General features: G+C 30.3%; 1 protein-coding gene across 3 annotated transcripts in view; it reads right to left on the bottom strand.

Moving 5' to 3' along the window:
* LOC132744365 (guanylate cyclase 32E-like) overlaps window positions 1-23,018 on the bottom strand; it is a 104,425-nt gene extending 81,407 nt beyond the window's left edge. Inside the window, exon 1 of one of the 3 annotated variants that reach the window (XM_060733052.1) lies at window positions 22,643-23,018. In XM_060733052.1, the coding sequence (XP_060589035.1) occupies window positions 22,643-23,011 (369 nt within the window). In that variant the 5' untranslated portion in view covers window positions 23,012-23,018. Of the gene's footprint in view, window positions 1-3,212; window positions 3,539-20,186; window positions 21,001-22,642 lie in introns of those variants that run through there. The other 2 variants (XM_060733053.1, XM_060733054.1) reach the window with 2 other exon arrangements.
* Window positions 23,019-26,619: the final 3,601 nt, after the last annotated feature.

Genomic DNA, 26,619 nt, shown 5'->3' with positions numbered 1-26,619 from the left:
AATTAGTGATTATTTGGCTCTTTTACTAGTAAATACAAAATAATAAAAGATTTTAATAAGGATATTTTAGGGTTAATAGTTATTGAGTCTGTTTACCTCAATTTAATTTTTACTTAAAGTCTTTGGTGCTTTTTTTATGATGAATACTATGTTAACATTTGAAGGAATATTGCAGCAAATTATCTATAGATTTGATAACTTACTTTTTCACAAAAATAGAATAATGTAATTTACAGCTTTATTTTTTGAGAAAAATTGATGCTATTTTTATCAAAACCAAAAGTACTGCCTAGTAATGCAGTAGCAGTACGACTTTTTAAGACAGTAATGCAGTACCAGTACCAGTAGTAGCAAAATTTTGTAAGAGTAATTCAGTACCAGTACTTGCAAAATCGCTGCAGTACATACTGCAGTACCAGTACCAGTACCAGTAATGCAGCTCTGATAATAACCTCCATTCTCAAACGTAATTGTTGTTTGTTGTAAAGTCCGTGCGTACTTTTATAATAATTATTGACACTTTTTCTGGACAATGATGGCTTCATCAAAAATTACTTTGCTTTCTTACAGTCAGCTGCTGCATAGAACACAAGATCAAGTAGAAAAATTCAGACTGTCACATTATACATGCACTTAGGTATGCAAATGGCGTGTTTGAATAATTTGACAAATGTAGTAAATTAATATCATACGGAAACATGTTTTCATCATGTTATATTCATAAGTTGATTAATCGTTTTCACTTAGCAAAACAACATGTTCTGTAATAAGTAAACATACTTTATATATTTACAGATATAATTGTTTTATGATGAAGCAATGATATCAAATGATTACAAATGCAAAATTGGCCTACTGCAATAAAGAGTAAATGTCCACTTGACAAATTTAATGAAAGCACCTCTATTTAGGTCAAAAAGCAACATAAAATTAAAATTCATTACATAGATCACCTGGGACACTTCAAACAGAAAGGTATACAAAAGATAATTAACTGTTATACACAGAAATAAACAGTAAATAGTAAATCGTATGTTTGTGATATTCTTGGCCCAATTTTAGTGAAAAGCGTTGCAGCACTTTTCAATTTTAGGTCATGTTTCACAATTTGCAATAAAAATTCTGGAAAAACGAAGTGAGCGAATGATCTGAACATTTTCACACAAGCTATTAGTCGAGACCTACATCAAAAGGAACATTAATCTCGAAAAAATATTTCAAGTCCTGTCATGTCTAAAATATTCAGTGGAGTCCCTTTAAGCTAGTTTTTATTGAATATAAAAACAATAAAAAATGCAAAAGTAAAGTCTCTTGAAAGTCAGTAATAACAGTTGACCTAATTATGACTCATCATCTCATTAGGATACTTAATTATATATCTTGATTACGTATATCATAACTGTAAAGTATTCACTATACTAAATATACTTCACATAACGATGTTAATCAATACAGAACAATTGACGTAAAAGTATGTCAAATTTACACCACATTGCAACCACTATGACTTTGAAATATTATTGAATCAATGCTAAAATTGACTCAGTTTAAACTGAAGATGGGGGCTTAATGAAGACAAGAATAAGATCGATATAATACTTGTTTTTAGTTTTGCTGTTGTATGTGACGACATCGTTTTGATGGCAATATAAATATTTTCAGGCTTACAGCAATGCTATTTGTTTTTCAAATCAACTTAAAACGTGCTTTGACGTCAGCAAGATTAAAATAATGACAGTTTAATGGAACTTAATACATCAAGAAGCAACAAGACTGGTAAAATATTCTACTGACAGCAACCCGTTTGAAATGAAGCGAGTAGCATGAACGGCAGCTTTAAGAACAACATAAAAGGACAGAGATGGTGCATTATTATATGATAACTAAAATAATGAAAACTAATTTGTGTATAACTGGTTTATGACATCACAGAGATATTACTTAAAAAACGACATATTTCGTAAAATATGAAAGGTTTATCAAATCTACGAAAATTAACCAATTAATGAATCAGTATTAAGTGATATATTTTGAGATTAAAAGTTGTTAATATCAAAATTCCGACTTTTCCAATGCAATGTTGATTTCATGGATTAATGGTAATCATTAACAAAATTAACCCATATACGATTCTCTTGTGTGTTGTCATCTGTACGGCAGACGATAACCTCAAAGGAAAAGATGTTATTGTTAGGCAAGTAAGGTCAGACAGGAAAACAGTATTTGACGGCTTAGCGAAATATTTCTGGTATATTTAGAATAAATAAGCACCTTTCATAGAGCTAGAAAAAAACAGAAGAAGTGAGATGCAATTGTTCGTTTGCACGTTTAAAGTTACTTGTATTTGTGAATAAATAACAACTGTCATTCAACTATTTACCGCATTATTATTTCTGTCAAAAGAAATATTTATTGCCGGTAAAATATTTATGAACAGCATATTTGTTGATCTTATCTATTCTGTTTTTGTTTCTTTGTTTTTGGGTTTCACGTCACATCGACACAGTATAGGTCATATCGAGACGTTCCAGCTTTTACTGGTGGAGGAAGACCTCAGGTGTCCCTACGTGCATTATTTCAGGCACGAACGGGCACCTGAGTAGAACCACCGACGTTCCGTAAGCTAGCTGGATAGCTTCCTCACATGAAAGAATCTGAAAAAGATAAGTAAATTAAGATGCTAATCGAGATTGTTTTCTTATACTTATATAACCCATAACGTATATGGTCTTAATTCTATCATCAAAACAACACCAGTATCTATGAGGAATGGTTACATCTAAGTAGGTACAAACTACTTTAGCATAATTATAACAGTTAAACATAATACATAAAGTAACATAAATTCCACTGAAAGACATAATGTTTGTTTGCTTGATTGATTGGGGTTTACGTCACACCGACACAGTATAGATCATATGGCGACGCTCCAGCTTTACTGGTGGAGGAAGACCTCAGGTGCCCTTCCGTGCATTATTTCAGGCACGAACGGGCACCTGTGTAGAACTACCGACGTTCCGAAAGCTAGCTGGATAACTTCCTTAAGAAAAAATTCCAAAGTCCCTGTCGAGATTCGAACCCACAGTTGTGAGGGACAAGTAATTTGAAGTCAACGACCTTAACCACTCGGCCATGGACGCCCAAAAACATACTTTCACTTATTTTGTGAATTGACAGTTACATAAAAATCTGGAAATTAAAATAACACTTACATAACCAATCATTGGCAGGTTCCAAGCAGCCGCGATATTTGATTCACAGTGACACGATATATCCGGGCCGATAAATCCTAAAGTTTGTATTCCATAGTGATCAGTCATTGCATTTATTGCCTTTAGTGAGTTACTACTTGTATCATTAAAAACATAATCCAGCCTGTATCCATTTAATAAAGATGCATTCTTATTGACATGATCAAGGGCAATAAAGAATGCACCCGCAAATAATTTTCCTAGTCCACTTGTTGAACCAAGGAAGGACAGTTTCAATGACTTTCTATCATCTAGTTGCATGTTGAACGTACAAAATGCAGTAAGTATCTGTACGATAATAACTATGATAAACGGCTTCACTTCAAACATAGCTTGAAAAAATACCTGTTGCACGTTTTCATCACTTTGACCTTTAGAATACTCACTCGGTTATCTTAATCATTTATTTGAAATCTTGTGAAACTGAAAACTATCTTGTAGACCAATAATACCCATGATGCGATATTCGATATTTTTTTCTTCAAACTATTTTAACACATTATCTTCTATTATTTTTTTAAAATATAAATTTATGTTCCTGTTTTTTAAAAGTATCAAACCTGCTTTATCATCATATTTACGACAAAATAACGCATGACTTACGACACAATAACTTCCTTGCAATCATATCAAATTTCCTTTCACTACAATAATAAACTAAAGGTTATATCTTCTTAAACTCAAAGTTTATGACATCCCTCTTAATAAATTCCATCGACGTAAAACTTATAAAACCACTTTTATTGAATTAAACTTGAAAGGTTAAAGTAATTCAAAACAAAAGACTAAATGCGAAGTATTGGACTAACATAAGCTAGCTCCTCATTGTTTTTCTTTGACGGGATATTTTGTATTCAGAACTACAATAAGCCCTTTGGGATATATTTACTTGAAGCCTATTTGTTATGAGCGAATGTGTCGATCTAATAGGCTTTTATCTTTAGCGGCGGCGTAAACTACGTAAATCAATTATGGTTTATATTGGTATTTGCATATTTGAACTTGAATATGCTGAGTATATATTTATATTTAGTTCTCAGAAAGTTATTTATTTGTTGTGTCTTTGTCTTATGCCTTTAGCTTAAGTTGCGACTTTAACTATACAAATTAAATAGTTTTATACTAACCTGTTTACTGTTGTTTTATTTCATCAAGTTATTATTAATAAATTTTAGATTTAACCTGTTTTTATCAATTATTTTATGAAAATGTCAAACAACAAATGATTGATCTTTTCAACTTTTTGTATTGCGCCTTATCAGTTAAGGTCAACACATTCAGAAATGATATAGACAACGGAAGAAATATACAAAGAGTTGTGTTCAATGAATTCGCAGCGTTTAATTTGAGTTATATAAGAGTTTGTAAAGAGTCATCAATTTAATTTTATAAGGCAGAAATAAGAGAGTTCACTCTTAAACACAGTTGACACAATCAGTACTTATTATCGAAGTCTGAGATATCCAATTAAAATTCAATGAAGATATATTGTTATATAAATTTGTGTGCCAAAACTTATTTTTTAAAGAAAAACTGACAAGGTTTTACATGTTTATATATTAAGTGTTTTGTATTCGATGAATAGTATAATTACGTTGTTTTTTTCTAATTTACTTTGTGCATGTATAACATGAAAACCCCTTTTTAAAAGATTGATCCAATCAACTTATATTGATTGCTTCATACTCCTACATTTTAAATAGTATATATACACATGCTTCTTATATCACTTGCTGTAGATAAAAGTTATTATCGCATAGTTTATATAATTAAAAAAGATCCGAAGCTCGTTCAAATTAAGACATTCAATTTCGCTTTCATATATTTGCTTTATGGCAATATTTTTAATAAATCTTTTAAAATAGAAATAGATTAAACCCAAGTGTATTTGTTTAAAGACTATTCAAATACAATCAAGTAGCAAACCTAATTGTAGCTCAGCCAGGTTCAATGTTGTGCGTGCTTGTCACTAAACTAAATCGAAATAATTGATCTACTATTTTGACTAAGTTTATTCAAATCTTGATAGCGCCTTTATTAACAACACACTTTGCAGTTAGTTAAGATTCATATTTGCTAGGTAGCCAAATAGTAAAATGAAATGTCAAGGCCGAATGAATGGGTAAGTCTATATAGGACGCAAACTTTACAACAGACAGTCACGACTTCAAATGCAGTCGAATAGATTATTTAGAATAATACGTTTATTTATATGTTTTGGAAACCGTGAAAACAGCTATAATATGAACAATATTAAACTGTCTAGCTTGTTATTTAATTCACAAATGTAAAAGATTGTATTGTCAATAATTTTGACTGTAGATATTAATATTTCATATATATAACAACTACTTTAATAGAAACATGGTGTCTGTTTCTCCTGAAACTTGTCATATTCGTTAACTTTAACTTCTCTTTAAAACGAACGGAGTTCCATTTCTTTTGTTAGACGAGCAAGGGCAATAAAATTTACTAGTAATTGTTTTAGTCTGAAAAATACATAATGTTGTTATGAATATATATGCCGAAATAGAACATTGGTTAAGTCAGCGACAGATTCAGATTAATGCTTCTCCTTCATTCAGTTCATAGAATATATAATGAATAACTGTATATCATTCTAGCGTGATGGTTTCCTTTTGTTTTTGTTTTTTAATTTATCTAAGTTTCTGTCTGAAATCAGTAAATATTGTCTCTTTATTATGTCCAATGTGCCAGCACATGTGCGTGTCCACATAACATTTAGAAACAAGAATAACATAAAAAGTAAAGCTTTTTCTTGTATTAAAACATATTTTGTTCTTTTGTTATATATGTACATTAATAACAATGTATCATACTATTAGGTAAAATGAAAGCTTTTATGAATTCGCCAAATAAATATTATATTCTAATAATCTGTATCAAAAGAATGGACAGATTTTGTATTTACGTACCTCCAAAAATTATTTCTTAGCACAGAACATGATCATTAGCACGCAAACAAAGTATTCACAATTTCAAAAGCAGCTACATTTATGCAGTATTATACTTTGAATAAAAATGTGTGTAATGTTCATTGAACTTATCAAGATAAAGGTATATAGAATATTTAGCATATCAGTACATAATGTAGAAGATATAACATGTCACAATATGTGCTAATTTCAATCAGTCTTGACTATTGTCATGCATACCGACGCATCTAATTAGGTTTCTGTCTGATATAATGGGAGAAATTTACTGATATTTGACATTAATAAAATGATTGATATGTTTCCCAACTAAACATACCGGTAATTATGATACAGTTGCAATGCAGTTACAAAACAACCGCCGATATACTGAATGAAAAAATATGCATTGTCTTATATGATATTCAAAGTTCCGTTAAGAAATTATAATTGATAGGCACTCGTTCAGCAAGACATAACTCCTTTTATTATATACTGATTTTCTTGTTTGTATAAGATAAACTTTTATTTAAAATAACTTGCTTTTTCTTTTTCAAAATGAATTGTTTTAGCTTGTAGCAAAAAACAAAGCACATATGATGTTGACTTACTTAGATTGATACCATGGTTGAACTACTTGTTGCTTTGTTCCTGAAAATTCTATTTGAGATTTAAAATCCGAAAAAATTAGAGCTAGCTTACTTATGCAAAAATTGTCTTCAATTGATAACGTAACAGCAATAAACCCAAACAATTTCATACTGTCTTGTTAATATGCCATTAGTTTTTTTCCCCGGTTTAACCTAGGAATGATTCTTGCACATACGAGGGGTTATCCAAAAATTCGTGGACTTTTTAAATATCTTTTGAACCTCAACGTGTATTATAATGAAAATTTATCAGCATACATTGTAGAATATTATCAATACATTTTGAAAGGAACAGTTAATTGTGTCAAAAAATAATGATTTTATATTGCTTCTAAATAAGCACATACACGGCACCCGGCGCACAGTAGAAAAGCGCAGTAAGTCATCGTATATTTCTGGCTAAAAAACTAAAAAAATTAACGTAGAAAACTCGCTGAACATCGCACGTTTCTTCTATGCTGTCATTTAAGTAATTCTTTAAAATAATGGACGTCATTTCCGTTTATTTTTGTTGATATCGCTAGAAACGCCAGACGCCTTTATTGTTTACAATGGGAAAATGACGGACACGCGGTAAATAGAAAATGTCACAAGTTGTACGTTAATATTATGACGTTGACGTCAATAACTTTTTGGAGTGCGCCGCTGTCGCCGACATGTGTTTATGTAAAATTTAATTTTGTTGTAATGTTAAAAGCTACTCGCATGAATTTTTCTGAGTTTATTTGTTAATAATTCTTCTAAACAGTGTAAGAATTTCAAATTAATATCTCAAATATATTTTACGCAACAAAGAAAGTCCACGAATTTTTGGATAACCCCTCGTAGGTATACAATTTCCTGTAAAACACATACATTTCCAATAAAACTGTTATAGGTATTATCTTTTCCCAAAGTATCACTTGTTATAAATTATACAAAAAGGTAACATAACATTACAATGTTTAACTCTTAATAAAGATAAACGTGTTTTTGTATTAAATTTTGTAATTCAATTATTACAGATTGTAATATAATGACATAATATGTAGTGAAATGTAAAATAAACGTGATCTTAATAAATACCAGTCTGAGGGTAATATTGAGTGTAATGTTTATCATATAACCCTTTATCGATATCCTTGAGCACTTCAACAAACAATGGCTTCACAATTCTAAATATGATATTGAACAGCAACTTCAAGAGTAATTGTTTTAGGATTTTTGTCTATTTTATTAGGTGCGAATAAACAGATTTGGCAAATAAATCAAACTGGGCAGGTTATATTAAGAATTGATGTTGATTTTGTACAAAACTGAAATCAAAAAACATAATCAAGTAGTTGATGTCAATGAACGACACGTTACTTATCAATATATACCTAGAACGTTTTTAATTGTAACATCTTTAATTGGTAGAATTAATTTATCAACAATAATATCAGTAGTTAAAGATTCGTAAAATCGTATCGATAAGTTCAGTGCTGTTTTTTAACCGTTATCATAATTGGTAAAATTACACTGACTTTTTTTATTGTGTTAATTTTGCTAAAGTCTGCGAGCATTTCTTATATGAAAACATATATTATATTGGCCTCGAAGAGTGTTAAAAATCGACAAAGAGGTGTTTGAGTTTGTGTCATAAGTTATGTTTCTATTTGCTGTTTTTAATCAACAGTAAAATGAATTAAAGATATCCAAAATTATTAAAAAGCGTGAAAAGTGTTATGTGAGCACACAACCACATCATACTGCGTCATTGTCAATGTGAAATACATTTTGTGATAACAGCAATGATGCTGGCAATTTGTAACAGATATACAAGTATCTCAATATAAGGTTTCTGTCTCTTGCCAACATTAAATATCAGCTAGATATTTTCTTCTTTTAAACATTCATATTTCAATGCAAGAGGTTCATAAATAAGCCCGGATTGCCAATAATAATTGTTATACTGAATAGAAAATACTGCTTTAAAGAAACAATGAATATACAAAAGAAAAGGTTTGAACAATAGCCAACGTAAATCACTGCAGATGTAGGCAAAACAATGAATCACAATTGTTTTAAAATATTTTACAACGGAAATGAATAAATGACACGAATAATGGGTTTTAGCCCTAAACCTGCTTGGAAAGAATACGCCTTTGCCACATAAATAAAAAGAGCCAGGCTAGAGCCGGCCTAGCTTGCATAGCCTTACAGTCTTAACATGCTTTTACTGTCGGTAGCTCGAGTTTTGATATTGAATTCCTTTCAGATTTGAATTTGTTGTTTCTAAATTTGAAGCATGGTAAATCGTTGACACAAATTCAGCAAATAAAGGGTTAGTTTATTGCAGCTTTCAAGCGTAATGTCCAATGTCGACTTTACTGACAAATGTCTTTTAAGTTTTGTTTATTGGGTTTAAATATTATATATATATATCTCATATTTTACGTCACTTTTACTATGTCTCAGAGAAAAACAAACAACTCAGAGAAGCTTGACTCTTCTGTATTTTCTTTAAAACATAAAATTATGTTAGCAAGATTTGAAATAACCCTTTAATGGTGAACATGTGTACATGTTTTAAGGAAATTTCTACGTTGCAGTTTTATAATGAAGATTATACATGTATGATTTCACAGAAACACGACATTATTAGCAAAATTTTGGAATAGGAATAAAAAGAATAGGCATAGCAAAATACAGATTAAAATGTATGTTTTTTGTTGTTGTTTTTTAATTATTCCTATGTATTATTTTTAAAGTTCTAAAGGTGTGTTCTCTTCGTTGATAAAAACGTTTTTGAGTTATTTCAAAAAGTTAGGGAACAAAATAGGAAGCGGTTACGGAAATACATTTCTTGCCAAACAACGTGCAAAAAAAATATTAAAAGAAAGATTCCTATACGAACCGCTTTTTTTTATCTCTATTGAACAAAGAAACAAAGAAGAACCGAAAGTGTGTGTTATTATGCAACAAAATCACTGTTGACGCTCTATATATAGACATTTGACGTAACCAATATACATGTGACATAACCACTAAAAATGCGACACGCTTAAAAAAAGTACGGAAACAAATCCGTCGCAGTTTAGCTTGATAACCGGTATGGCAGCATTTTATTTTTGATGTCGTGTTTGAATCGACATAATATATCCAAATCGGTGATTTAATCGCTTGATAACATCACTGTTTGTCGTTCGGATGCGCATCAGTATATCACTCGGGCTACGCCCGTGTGATATAATTTCTCGCATCCGAACTCAAAACAGTGATTTTATTGCGCGATAAAAATCACAGTTTTGGATATATTATTCCTTAATTATAAGATTAGAAAGAAATTTGAAATCAGGGTCAACACAATGCATCCTTTGAGACAATAAAATAACGTTGTATTACATATATGGCTTACACTTAAAACTATCTAAATATGTTAAAAAATCTTTAATAATCGTCAAGCAAGATTCAAGATATGGTAATTAAGTAACCTGGGTTATATTCTATATAATTACACTTACATAACCAATCATTGGCAGGTTCCAACTAGCCGCGATATTTGATTCACAGTGACACGATATATACGGGCCTAAGTTTTTTATATTCCATAGAGATCTTATTGCATAGTGATCATATTGCCTTTCATAAATTGCCATGAGTTTCATAAACACATAATCAACTCGAAAACCTTGCAATAAATTTATTTTTGTTGCCGTTGGCAAGTGAAAATAACGAATGTACCGGCAAATGATTCAACATGTTCACGTGGTCGGCATAGGAATGATAATTTTCACGGCGTCCTGACACAAGAAGACTCTTTAAATGAGCATCACAGATTAAATCAATATCATACCTGTTTTATTATACGGATATTATAGAAAACTTTTACAAAAAATCAGTGAATAAACATAGAAATCTGAAAACAAAGAAAGAAAATATCGACGGGTCATTAGCTATATATCTTTAACAAATAAATAAAAATATGTTGCATTTAAAACAAACAAACTACCAAAACAAAAAATATATATTTTTACAATATTTTCATCTTCGACTTCCACAAAGTATTACATTATGATCAATTATTCCACTATATTCTCTGTATTTTTTCCTACAATTTCACAATATTTTCTGTCGCAAAAGAGAAGATGAAACTTAAATCCGTATCAGTTACATATGTGATGTATTTTTATCTTGTTATGCAAACAGGCGTTGTAGGCGCACCCTTTATAACATTACAGTTCCTGTGATGGTCCAGAATTTTTTTATATTTTTTACTAAACCGGACTAAAACTATAATGCGTACAGATTATCCTTTTATTAAGTATCAACTTTGCAAGGCTCCATTTTCTGAACGAGAAGCATATTTTTCCCACTGAATATGCATTTTGATATAAAATATATGAGTATATATATATCTATATATATTAGGTTTGTGAAAAATATTTACATCTACAAAATACCTTTCAAAAACACTGGATCCCAAGAAGGATACAAGAACGTGGAAAGAATAACAATAAATTTGGAGAAAATAAACGTTCATATAGTGCTAAAGTATAAAAACCCAAGTACTTTCGGCGTATTATGCCTTCATCAGGGGTGTATTACATGTATAATGTGCACCAATTATTGAGTCTTCACAAAAACTTAACAAGATGTTCCCAACTAAACCAACCATTGCATATAGGAGACCTAAAAGCCTCGTAGAATACTTGTTCGAGCCCAACTGAGACCAATTATGACAGATAAAGAAGGTCAGTCTAGACCATGTGGCACACCAAGATGCCAAACCTGTGCTGTCATGCTCCTAACAAAAACATTCTCCTCAAAAATAGGGGCCAAAACATCTCTCAAAGACATAATGAATTGTAAAACGGCAAACCTTATTTATCTTATTTCTTGCAAAGTGTGTAACAAACAATATGTCGGTGAAGCTAAACTTCCATTAAATAAACGAATGAACTTACATCGCTCTGACTGGAAAACACGAACATTTAACAGATCCCCAGTTGCTGAACATTTTCACCTTGAGGGACACAATTTTACAGACGTGCCTCTCTGTTGTATTGAACATATCACAAAGTGGTCAGATTTAACACGGAAATCACGCGAGACATACTGGATTCGCCGACTGAATATGCTAGAGCCATCAGGAATCAATAAAGGAGACTAATTTTAACACTTATTCTCGCCCATTCTTGACAAACTGTTTTAAACCTTACTTTAGTTATCAGGCGGTGCCGGCGAGGGCTCTTTTTCCCTGGCCTGGGGGCATCTCGATTACTTTCACCTTATCGTAAATTTCCATTTCATATAATATCACACTGTTTGTAACTTGCATTTTCTTACATTATACTTTTAGTAATAAAAACACAAGGCTTACTGCCAAAGAGGGCTTACTGATTGTACCTTGTGTTGAACACAGAAGCGACATTGTGAAGGCTGTCCTTTCGTGTGTATATGTATGTACAATTTAGAAATGCTATAAAAATCCACGTTCGCGAAAATAAAGTTTATAATGCAATGTGGAATTCAAAATTACCTTATTTATTAGAACATTTGTGTCAAGCGAGAACACAACTGTACTAAAAAGTATAATTATCCTTCAATGTTTTTTTTCAATGAATGTAATGAATGTTATTATATCATTGAAGATAAAAGACGTTGTAAAACCTGTTAGATAATGTTCACATTACGTCATGAAAAGGTGGTAATTTTAAATGAAGCTATATTAAAACTGGTTTCAGAACAGATTAGCATTCATTCGAACCATCTTAAATGATCACAATTGCAATTTAAAAAACCTGAATAATAGACATTTACTTGAAACAATTTCATTTCTTTGTTCTTTTTGTGCCTCGACCTTATCATATTGCATGACAAATCTTTATTTTGGATAAAATATGACACTTTTTTAGGTATGTGTATATCATAAAATTTACATAATGTTTTGTGTATTCGGCAAAGAATGCAATTATGTGTTTCACTTGTTCAATGTCATGTATAAACACTGTACGAAACAAGAGCACATTTCTTAAAGCGACCTTGTTTGTCCTAAAGTTGTACCTACACTAAATGATCATGACGTAAAGGCTGACAAATGACACAGATTCGAAAATTATGGAAATATTTCAATTTATTTATCTTTTATTTATTTATTTATTTTTCGCCTTCCTGCATTTGCTTAATGAGAAGCATTTAACGATCTTAAGATAGAAAGAGATTACACAAAGTAATGTTATTTTGTTATACAGTCAGTGGCCGATTGGTTAAAACCGTTGACTTCAGACCGTTTGCCCCACACATCTGTGGGTTCGAATCCTTCCGTGGCCTATGGATTCTTCTTTATGATGTAGCTGACGGAACGACGGTGAATCTGCTAAGGTCTACCTCCACAGTAAATCTGAAAAGTCACCATATGAGCTGTACAGTCAACAAAGTTATACAAACGGAGGCAATAAAAATCAAACAATCTGTGCCTTATATAATCTCATGCTTTCGTTATGAATGTAAAGATGCCGAAACATGTTCTCGATATATATATCTTTTTACTTGCAACAAAATGTTCCATGAAACGAGAAAAAAACGCCATTCATCCATTCATTGAGTTTATAATGTATAACAGTAAAACATTCTAGCGTGCTGGTTTACTTTTATTTTTAAATTTATCTATATTTTTGTCTGTATTCAGTAGGATTATGTCTTTGTAATATCCAGAGTGTTAGTAAAGTTGCGTGTCGAATATACATTTCGAACAAGAATGTCATAAAAAATGAATTCACTAGTATTAAGACTTAATAACGATAAGTAACTATTCTGGAACTACTGACATTAAAATGTGTGCCAAACTTTTATGTAACGTCAGTAAATATTCAATATTTCAAATGCTATAAGTTAGTTTTTTAAAACAATGTGTCATCATTATATACAATTATGTATTATATTATTATAGTATTCTCTAGTTTAATTAACAATAGTTGATCTTTGTTCACTTAAGACAGTTTTAAGGTTTTCAGGAACATTATGATTTTGTCCATTTTTGATAGGAAGTTAATGGATAATCTAACACTGTTCCAATTTGAAAATATTTCGAAATGATATGCATACAACGGAAAGGGCTTTGTTTGACTTCCGAGTACATAGATACTGGCATAACTGGTGACATGTCCGGGGTTAACTCGACAGCGAAAGCTGCTTTTAGTACCTCATCGGGTTGATGAACCATTATCAATCATAGACTACAGACAGACAGGAGATGAACAACACGTTTTCTCAAGGTGAAAACACATTTCTAATTCGAATCATTGTATTGTGTAAGCAAATGGATTGAAAGTAAAATAACTGAAATAAACTGACATAAAGGAAATATTGATTCCGGTAAGTAAAATTGAATAAGTTTAGCAAATTCTTATCAATTCCTTGAGCCCTTGTGTAGTCTTAATAAGATATTAACCAGCTGTTGTACGTGACATCGTTTAATTAAGATATGTAAGTGCATTATTAGGTGCGAATAAATAGATACAGTGTATAAATCAATCAAACAGGTTTTATTATTAATGCTAATTTCCATTTAACCGGAAAAAGAACCTTGTGAAATTGTCGATGTACGGAAAAGATGCAATTATTATTTATATACAATATTTAATTTAGATATTTGTTCTCAATATGTAAATTTCGCAAAATTTATTAAAATATTGATTTGCTGAAGCTCCTGAAGCCTTATCTAAAAGTATCGAAGTACATGTAGTACAATGTTATTATGCAGATCATGACCAAACTTGGTCGATTGGTTAAATACTTATCAATTTTGTTAATGGATTATTCACTATCATGTTGTTACCCGCAACGAAATTTGATCTATTTTAGTTCATAATTTTAGTTCAGTCAATATATTGCTAAAACATTGAAATTGTATTTTTGTTCGGTTAATACATGTCCTTACCACAGCTGCCAACACCGAAATATCACGGATTTGTTAGTTATCCAATACACAACGGGGAATACACTAATCAGCACTGTCATACTGATAAGAAAAAATAACAGTGAATGCAGGAGAAGTTTTCTTAATTGTTACTATAATCTGGGGTCAAGGTAACCATAAATAATCAAGGATGGTGCGGATGTTGTCAGTTTTATTCATTTTTAAAAGTTCAGAAAAATGGCAGAAGGGCAAAATAGATGAATGCATGTGCAAGATGTCTTAGAACAATTGTGTGATGATGAAAATATATATAATTCTAGTTCTAGTTCTAGCGACACTGATAATTATTTTGACCAGTCAGAAAATGAGCAGGAATATATTGAGGATTTATTACATAATTTGCTTAATAATTTTAGTATCTTTTTTCTTATGATATTTGTAAGCAATTTTAAAAAATAAAATAATTTTTATATCATTACGTAGATATTTTAATCTTCTTTTAAAAATATATAGGTTTAAATATCAAATAATAATAATAAGGTAGAACGAGAGGTTAAAATCACCTTACCCCAATTAACCTTAACCCAGCTGTTGTTTACATAAATTAATTCGGCACTACAGGTAGTTAGCAGTGGTAGTTTACTCGGCATGATAAGGGATAATACAGTTCATTTTTTATAAACGCTCTTTATACAACTTTCAAATTATGTAGATTATATGCAATAAAATTGCTTTAAAACTTTTAAAAGTAGTAAAGTGTTGAGGATTTTGAAAAATAGGCAGAATTTTGATAATCATTTTTTTTGTTTTATGATAGTCTGCCACCTCTTCTGATTATGAAAAAAAAAACACTTTCAAACGACCTTCGATTGTCTTTTAAAATAGATAGTTCTATATCTGTAATAAATATTTTAACAAAAATGACTTATTATAATATTAAACGCAATATTTGATAAATATTAAAAATTAACGTATATTTCAAGAATCATTATGCGCATCTAAATCTGTAAAAGGTGCGTATGCAAGTAAAAATAAAACTTAACACTTTGCCATAATTGTTTTTAATTCTGTTCTCTAATTAAAAGAAAATCAAAAACTAACGTGACTCTATTATCAAAACATAAATCCTTAAAAATGTAACTGTAACATAAAATTGGAAAAAGGATGGGACAATCTTTTCATATTTGAAGCAGTTTTAAATTATGTATTATTAATTGTTGGTCAATAACCATGACCGTAAAAGTCAATCTTTTGAAATTTACAACTATGTTTGTTCGATTTGACAAGGAAAAAACAACAGCACAATGCCATTTTAATAACAAAAACAAAATATCAAACTCTATATAACTATTATATAAGAAATAACCAAAACAAAGTTCAAATACATTGGTCAATCTTGGCTATTCATCTTGAATGTTTCTCTCGGACAAAATCATACAACTACTAGTATTTTGAGATATTATTTTACTCTGTACAAATTAAACATAAAAATGAATTTTAGATATCCTTAATTATCATAATTATCGTGTGACAAGTTTTATGTAAGTAAACATTTCATACTTCGTCAATAAAGAATACCTTTTCGGTATGTTGATTCTGGCAATCTGTAACAAAACAAATATGCCTTTATCTGTTAGCAGATATATGTAGGGCCTTCTGAAAGTATTATTCATTTAATTTAAAGGTTATTTAAAGGTAACAGTAAAAGATTAACATTTTTTTGTCTTATTATTCTATGATATAATGAAATAAGTAATAATGTTCATTTTTAAAGAAGACTGAACATATCGTTAATTATTATTATCTTAAGGTGTCTTTCAAAGACAAAACTTAAAAACATTAATGATGCTATGCAACACGATGTGCTATTGATGCTACCATTACTTAGTCTTTAAAATTCAAGGAAAACACAATTGATGATAAAACCAAAACTTATATTCATTGTGTCTTTTTAAATAAATCACATGTTAACGAAAATCAAATTTAATCTATGCGTGCGTGTAATCATATGCCTGTCGCCAGCGAAAAGGTGAATATTTTCAGCTCAATTTCAATACGTTTTTTATGTGTATGACGTCAATAAAGATGGATAGCTTTAACAACTAAAGACTGAATAGATAATATAGTTCGAAGGAAACAATGAATGCCAAAACGATAAAACAGTTTGAGCAATGGCCAACAAAAATCAGCTTGAACAGTATGCTTAAAAGCTAATGAGACAGGAAGATTTTGAATTGTGATCAAATCAATCACATCTTTGTACTATTTGATATTTACAAATTCCAATGCTTTTCCGATTAATTACCTTTAGCCGATTATACTGACAAATGTTATTATAAATTTTGGTTTCATAAGTTTATATTCTTCGTCACGATGTCTTAACTATTTAGAAAAACGTTAACAATATTAAAACAATAAAAGATTTTGCAAACGGAAAGGTATAAACATGGTATTTTACTTCTACAAATTCATTGCATTGATTTTGAACTAACAATCATATTACAATATTATAAACAAATTTGAAATTAAACAGGAAAAGGCAATAGAGCATACTAAAATGCAACTCATCTTCAAATTGTATCTATTCAAGTACTAGTTGGTATACTGAGACAATAAAAGACACGCATGTCTGCTCATCATGAAACATGCAAGCCCTATAGATTAAACTAGGCACGAGAAAAAAAACTAAAAAGATAATTTGAACGTCATAGTACCCAATTTCAGTTGGTCGGAAACAGGAACTAATTGGTAAACTGGTCTACAAAAATACACCAAATTGAATATGAGATTATAAAAAAACATCTTTGATCGCTGAACAAACACGATTTAAATCAGTGTAAAATATTATTGTTAACTATTGATTTAACTGGTTTGTAAAAAATTTAACATGATGTCATAAGTGCATAAACTGAGTCAAAACGGAAAGTTGATTTTGAGTTTATTTACTTTTTAATGATAAAAGTTTTAAATCAACACTTACATAACCAATCATTGGCAGGTTCCAAGCCGCTGCGATATTTGACTCACAGTGACACGATATATCCGGGCCGATAAATCCAACAGTTTTTATTCCATAGTGATCAGTCATTGCATTTATTGCCTTAAGTGAGTTACCACTTGTATCATTAAACATATAATCCAACCTGTATCCATTTAATAAAGATGCATTCTTATTGACATGATCAATGGCAATAAAGAATGCACCTGCAAATAATTTTCCTAGTCCATTTGTTGACCCAAGGAAGGATAATTGCAATGGCGTTTTGTCATCAGAAAGTACAGTTAGTGAGCAAAACCTTGTTAACAATACTCCTATTATTATGGTTATAAACATATGCACACCAAACATAGTTTGAAAAAAGTATCCACACTTGGTTGAATTATTTGATTTAATTTATTGAATTACACTTAAGTGCCATGAGTCATGAGTCATACATGTTCAATCTATGCAAACATATGTCATTTCCTTTAAGCATATTAGAGCAGTTGAAAACAATTTGTAATTACAGTTTAAAAACAAGAAATCGTCTTGTTAAAATCCAATCGTTTTGTCTTTCAATTAATATCATTCTGAACGCTTCAAATAAATATCAGCTCAGTTTAGTACTTTACACAATAAAATCCTTTTACATAAACTAAGAAAAAAGACGCCAAAATAACCCTGTTATAATAATGTTCGTACAAATTAAATTACCTTCCGCTAAAAAAAAGGTTAAAGATAACATCCTCAATAATTTATCTCCTTCATAACTTAATCTTACTCGTTAACAATAAAAACCGCTTTGGGTATAGCCATGATAACCAGGTTGATATATTAGATAGACATTCTTAAATTTCTTCCGTTTCTTTTAAAACTTATAACTAAAATTTAGTGCCCATTATCATTTTTAAATGGTGTGCTTGTGCTAAACAATCATATTTTAAACTTCAATATTTGTTGCCACTGAAGTACGATATATGACCAAACGAGATATTTTATATCATGCTGTTAAAAGCGAACGTGTCAATAATCTAGGCCTTAAGTTAAGGTTTTCGTTTTAACTATACACATCAATCAGGTACCTAGTCGATTGGATAATTATACGCTTTCTTAAATTATAATCCAAAATAAATTTTACAACAATTTACAATAGTGTATAGAAAGTAACTATATTGGTTTAATGTTTATAGATAGAACGGTGTCAATATTATTATATAGATATTTGACCCAACATATCAGTTTAAAATAAAATGTGTGGAAAAAATATAAGGTCACGTTGATATATTAATGTTTTAGTAAATCTTTTTAAGTATACACTTTCAAACTTTAAGTGCAAATATGTTATAACAATATCACGTGTTTGAGATTAAACAGATAAACATAATGATCACTTTTTGTAGTTTAAAGGGTTTTGAAAATAGAAATTGTTGTGCCATGATAGGCATCAGATTAGAATGATATACATTTGTTAAAAGACAAGTGCATGGCAATAATGTACATATTTCATGCTATAAAAGTCTTAAAAGGAATATGCTAAAGTCACATATTAACATGTAGCATATTGGAAATTAATTTAAATTCTGCATGCGATTAGACTTGAATAATAGAAATGTTTTAATTCAAAAAGCAACGGGAGTCACAGTACTCTATTTTCAGTTACTGTAATTTGATGATTTTATCATTTTTATCAGAATGGACGGTACACTTATAAGTTACCTTATTTCTAGTTTCCGCACTTTAGGCCGAGAGTAAAAAAACGTTATAACACATACATTTATATAACGAGCTGTTCTTTCAAAATTTCAAATGAATTACATACAATGTCTATTAGTATGTATGTATGCATGTATGTATGTATGTCTGTATGTATGTATGTGTGTGTGCACGCGCGCGTGTGTGTGTGTGTGTGTGTGTGTGTGTGTATGTTTGTATGTATGTACTACAACATCGATTCGTAGATGAAATATTGTCCGAAATGTGTATTAACTAATTTTTAAAGTATATAAACAAAAGAAAAGAAAGAACATTAAAAGTTATTTTAAAAGCAATACTTCATAACAACAGAACATTAGACAATCATTTAGCTAATCTCTAGTTATCGTTCATCTTTCATTTGCAAGATTCTACATTCTTATTTAGAACAAGACACGTAAATTTTCTGATAGATATCATCTATAATACCAAACGATAACAAGATTCGCTCTTACCAAAAATTAACAATTTAATATTTATCTATTAATTAGTTGCAAATGTAGCAAATATTTCAATAAATAGATTAATGCAAACAGCTGTTTTGTCTCCTGCATCAAATTGTATTTCTTGAAAATATTAGTTATTTCAACTCCAAAAAATACAAAGAAAATTTAACGCCAATTTATGTTTTCAAACCAAATGTGAAAATGTATTGTCGTATCAAATTAAAATATCGAACACTATGTAACTACATAGACAAAGTGGTTGTTTCTCCTTCTAAGCAAATGCAGTACTTACATAAACTATCATGGGGAGGTTCCAAGCTGATGCAACAGTAGCTTCACAATGACATGATTTATCCGGCCCTATAAATCCAACCACGTCCATTTCATAATGATCAGTCATAGCATTAATTGCTGTTAATGAACTTCCGTTTGTATCTTTAAATAAACATTCCAACTTATATCCATTTAACATTGATGTATTGTTGTTAACATAATCGAGTGCTTCGAAAAATGCCCCAGCAAAGAGCTTTGATGGACTTTTACTTGAACAGAGAAATGATATTTTCAGTGTCTTTATTCCGTCTGGGCATACATAACTCAAATATGCCACAAAAGTCAAGGTAAGAAAATGAAATATTTTGAACCACATAGCTATATCCGCATATTATCTTAATCTTATTTATCCATTTATCCCGTCTTCACAATCGTGTTGCATTTCCATAGTATATGTCACTATCATAAATTTCTTTTTACAAACATTATAACCCTTTTGTTATCCTAGCAATAAAATATTATTAAGCAAATAATCTTATCAGTTATTTATCTAGCGTTATGGCACTCTTGATTTGATCTTCAGCAATTATTTCAAGAATTGATATCAGCAATCTTGTGATCAGTTACAAACACAATTCACTTTAAGTCTATAGACAGGTTTCAAACGAATATCAAGACATTTTATTGTGCCCTTAAGTTATATATTCCACTGGCCCTGAAAGTTTTACACACAATCACTTTACACCTCGCACATTGCACGAAACACTTCACTACCGAATATTTAACACTTCACATCTATATATTTCATTTCTCGTTACTGATATCCACTGTTCAAATACAAAAGCTTTAAATCAAAAAGAAATATAATAAATCTTAAAAAATAAGAATTAAAGTTAATAATAATTATAGTGTCAGTCTTCATAAATCGCAAATATGTCTTTATTCCATTATTTTTAAATCTAGATAAACCTGATTCTAAACATTGCATGACAAAACTTTATTATATCGTGAAAAAGGCGTATATATTATTATTTCACTAATGTCCTTTGTGTATTTGGTAGAGATCTTGTATAATTATCTTTTCTTATTATTGTTTAAGCAATGATATTCAAAATATAAAATGTAAGAAAACCTCGTCCCAAAATTTATGAGTGCTATATTTTTTTAACAATAAAAAAGGTTATTGGCTTGTTAAAAAAATATAGAAAATGAGGGTACTAAACCGTACTTATTATGGTTCATTACTTTAAAAGTGATTGCATTATAGTACAGATGTTTTTAAACGAAGCTCAATTTCAAAAGTAAAACACGTACATTTCTGCAGTATAATTTATTTCTTGTGTATTTTCTTTTCTTTGTTTTCCGAATTTCCTAGCACTTGGCATATTGTTTTAGTTTTCTGTTATTCGTATAAAGGATCCGGCTTTTCCTGTTTTTCTTGTGCTAGTGTGATTTCATTTGGCAGTCATGTTATGATAATGAAATTACCGCTGTCGTCTTTGCGACGGTGCAATGATAAACGCTTATTTCAAAACGTGCATTAACGGCGTATGTTCAGCGGATTTTATCCATTTATGCATTTTTCTTCTAATGTGAATGTATACCTCAAGGTGATTCTTCTTAATATAAAACAACAAATCGAACAATTTATATAGAGATTTATTAATGCCGCGTTAAAGATCTTTTATTCAAGACAGTCTTGATCTCAGATTCGTTTCTTATCAAGCAAAACGAAAGAAAGGCAATCAAGCAAGAAGTAAATTTCTTCTGTTGAATGAACTTCACAATTTATCTTCGCTTTTAAGAGCTTGTCTGTTTTTAACTGATTACCTATCTGTTGTGTATGTTACGCTAATCCGTTTGATTGAAAATGATATACTATCTTCAACTATCTACATCTTCACCTTACTGTTTAATTGAAAGTAGGCTGTATATATTACCGTAGTTACTCCAGATCTTGCTTTAATGATCTTCTATTTAAAGAATTATGTTCAATTAAAAAAAGCACGATAAGATTAGCGCACTTTTCAAATGCGATTTAAATCTAGGTATATTTTAAACCATGTATTATAAAATTAAGGAGCAATATAGTTGTTTGGTCTCTATTGGTTGAAACTTACATTGAAACATATTATATTACAGTAAATGAATAAATTTATTTATTTAGATATTTATTTATTTATTAAATAAAAAAAAGGATAAATGAAATAAAATAAATGTAATGGGAATGAATGAATGAATTAATTAATAATTAATTAATTAATTAATTAATTAATGAGTTTTAAGTTTTGGATATTGTCTTTACACATACTGTAAGTATCAATAACGTACGTTATAGTATGCACAACTACCGCGCCTTGTTAATAAAATTATTTCACCCGGCTAATATATCATAAAAGTGCTATTATATAAAGCGGAATATGAAAATAAGCAAACGGAAAAGGTAATCAATTAATAAGCAGATTGTCTACTTACGTATGCAATTAAAGGTAGATTCCAAGCAGACGCCACAGTTGACTCGCAGAGACAAGACATGTCAGGACCAATAAATCCAATTGTTTCTTTCCTATAATGTTCTGTCATTGCATTAATTGCGTTAAGGGAATTTCCACTTGTATCCGTAAATAGATATTCCAACTGATAACCCTCCAATAAAGATGTATTTTTGCCGACATATTCCAGTGCAACAAAGAAAGCACCCGCGAACAACTTCGATGGACCTTTTATTGAGCTGAGAAAAGACACCGTGAGAGGCATCTTGTCTTCACAATACACAACGATAAAACACACATTTAAACTCCAAATAAGAATTGTAATGATTTTGAACAACTTTATTTCCGACATGGCTTTAACATGAAATAGATAATACTCCTCTCAGTCAACAGGAATCGTCCTATATCCTAGGAATTTCTTTCTTAAATCAAATCATTTTTGGGCATTTTCCTTTAGAATGGTCACACTTTTTAATTATCACTACCCCTACTAGAGATGCAATAGGTTAATAACTTCTAAATTCGTGTATTTGTTTTTAGAAACTAAAGCTCTTTCTTGCAAATTGTGTAAAACATTTACAGACACCCTGTCTTGCAAACAGAAAGAGCTTTGTATCCGTTCATTTAGACTTTCCAGAGTTTGTCAATTGATGAACTCTATAAAAACACAAGTTTCTAGCGTGACGGTTTACATTTATTTTATATTCAACTAAATCTTAGTCTGCCTCTTCAGTATTACTTAACTCAATATAATCTCCAAAATCTCAGAAGTGTCATTACATGACACTTGCGTTCCAACAAATCGATAAATTTAGAAAACGCATGACGTTCAATCAATAAAACAAAAGAAATTTAATATGTTCTGCACAACAAACATTTTATTTATTTGAATTATCATTAACATTCCATTGTCAAACTAAACAATATGTAAATGTGTGTCTATTTTACACTTTCAAAAGGTTTTTTGACTTACTTTTAAAGTCACGTTACTTTTTTTATATGTTCTCGTGTCATACACTGTTACATATATTTATCATCAAATTTATTTACTTTTTGATTATACGTCTATTTATATCTTTTCTTCTTTTTTTTTCATTATGTCTAAAGTCCACTAAATTGATATCAGTTCACTTGCACTATATATTTTATAATAAATTATAACATATTTAAATTGATCAAATTTATTTACACATAGATTTTAAGTTCATTATATCAATTCTACATTTTAATTATTTTAATCTTTATATGTATATATTCATGTCTAAATTCACTCCCTTAAGCCTTTTAGATTAATTAAATATAAGGTCATTCATACTAAAGCTGTGTATGATATCTAAATTCATACACAAAACAAAGACTAAACAAGGCATAATTTGATCTTTGTACACTTGACACTTGCCTATTGTCTTAACTTTATGTATGATTAACGGAACGGTAAATCACTCACAGTCCGTTAGTCACTTTCATTTGTACAGTAGGGTGAACGTTTCGGTTGTCAAAAATAGCGTTTTTCGTGCGTCCGTTTTTCGTGTAACGTGCGTGCGTATAGCGTGCAACGTGCGTTTGCTGAAACGCTTTCTCAAGCGTGCATCGTATACAAGCGTTTAACGTTTATCGTTTTCCGTGTATCGTTTTTCGTTTATCGTGCGTCTGAAAGCGTGCGTTTCTTATTCCCAGAAACGTTTAGCTTGCGTCTGCGTTCGTCTAAGCGCTTAAGTACCGTGTTTTGCGTCTGTTACTATTGAGAAGTAAAATAATTTCTTAGATAGATATATAATGTAAATTTGTTGTTTCTTAAACATGTAAGAGATGTTCTGTGTCCCTGTCAAAGAATAGAAATATTATATAAAGAAGTATTATTGTGATATTTACATTAAAGTTTTAATGTTTGTGACCTCGCGGTGAATACTGGTCAATGCTTAAAGCCGAAGATCAATTAGTTTTAATCCTATTTTACATACGCATAAGATATAATTACTAATTAATTGCAACATTTTTGATATTCAATTCAGCAAACAGATGTTTATATGCGTACCAATATATATTAGATACGAGGTTCGTCAGACATCAAATGATGTGATCAGACTAGCACCCCACCCCCTTTACAAGTTCATCTCCTGACTTTTCATCAAAGACTGTCCGAATCCTATCCGAATACTATTTAGGGTGATAATTATTTTAGACAGTTCCTTCCTATTTTTCTGGACGGATTTATATTGATATGTAACAGCCTGGCAGGCACTCGAACCCCTGACACTCGGAATACGATTCCGCGGCTCTTGAGTTCCTCTGAGCTATTCGGCCGCTTACACGTTTTACTTGTTTAAATACTGAATAGTTATAAACCTACTGTGTATGCAAATATTTCTTCGAATTTCCCAGGCTTACTTAGCATTGTGAATTAATTTCTAGCTGGGCTATACAAATGTTTGTCAGTCACAGGGTTAGAAAAAAGTGCATCCTGACATGTACTCGAACCCGTGACCGTCTAAATACTGTACCGCAGCTGTACCGACATTTGTTAATAGTTACATTATTTGTACATGTATAGTGAACATTTTACTAATTATACATTGTACATTGTACTATTTCTATATTTTGTACAAATAAAAATAACTAGATATTTTTCTAGATAAAAAATTCTATGGTGGCTAAAATATAGCATGTTGAACTTTTTAGACATGTAATCACAACAGACAGGCTAAGCCACCCTTTACAAAATTCCCCTATCTGTCAGCTCATAATCAAGCCATAGACTACTATTTTTGTATGTGGCCTGGGCTTTTACTGGTCACTTACAAACCGTAAAACACTGATAGCGAACAGATGCCCAGGCTGGTCTGGATCCATGCTGGTCGCAAACCCATTATGTTGCTTTTATCGTGACGGGGCTCAAATATATCTTAATCTTATATGAGGTCAATAATATAACCCACTTTGATAAACATATATAGCTTTCTTGATTTTTATTCTGTATATTATCTAAAATCACTTTTAAGGTTTATCAATCCGTAATCATTACTTAACATTATACCCCTTTGAGATACCCGAGATGAGCCTGTGTCACCCTTTGCTAACTTAAAAGTATATAACCTATCCATATATAACCATGTAATTCTTTAAAGATTTTTGTCAGCTGAGTAAGATAGGTATGCTGTAGTCCCAAGTCACTTGTTTAACTTCCCTCAAGTAAGTTATAAACCTAGACATAACTGATAAAATTCTAACTATAATATACTTAAATATCACCTATGTATTTATATAAATTTACATAAACCCATTTTGCATACTAATATATCTTTTGGGACCTGTACAATTTCAATTGATTGTAATTTTAATTTTCCTACAATATCAATTTTATGCTTCATAGGTAGGTCAGTTCATTAAAAAAGGCATAATACAAGATCCCTATGAAAAGTAATGTAATTGATAACTCAATCCAAATCAACTTTATTAATTAAAAGCTTTCATTAGATGACTTAAAAAAGAAGATTTCAATAACTGTCCAGGAAAAATATAAATGTTATAGTTAATTTTATCTGGACCCTAACTATTAAAGAAAGCAGTGCCACATAAAATGTTGATACACCGGGTAATTTTACCTTAAACTTAACCTCTTAGGAAATGATACAGAATTTTTTATATAACATAAATCTATTATATTAATTAACAAACATATGTAATTGACTAAAATAAGGTAGTCCTATTAAATTTCATTACAAAATATGTGAATTATGGCAAATCTCCTAAGATGCCTAAATGTCCAAGATAGTGCACTAAATCAACAACAAAATATGAAAATTTTACCAAGAATTAAAAGAGCCTTGGAAATTAAACAAAGCTACAAGAGGAACATTAATATATCATATTAATTTACAAAAGTATCTAATTGACTAAAGTAAGGAAGTCCAACCAAATTTCATTACAAAATATAAGAGTTATTGCAAATTTCCTAAGATA

Source organism: Ruditapes philippinarum, unplaced genomic scaffold (assembly GCF_026571515.1).
Source record: "Ruditapes philippinarum isolate M1 unplaced genomic scaffold, ASM2657151v2 ctg600_1_1_1_1, whole genome shotgun sequence".
In the NCBI taxonomy this organism is placed as follows: Eukaryota; Metazoa; Mollusca; class Bivalvia; order Venerida; family Veneridae; genus Ruditapes; species Ruditapes philippinarum.
The sequence above is the reverse complement of the archived record's forward strand: the minus strand, read 5'-3'. Positions and strand labels throughout refer to the sequence as shown.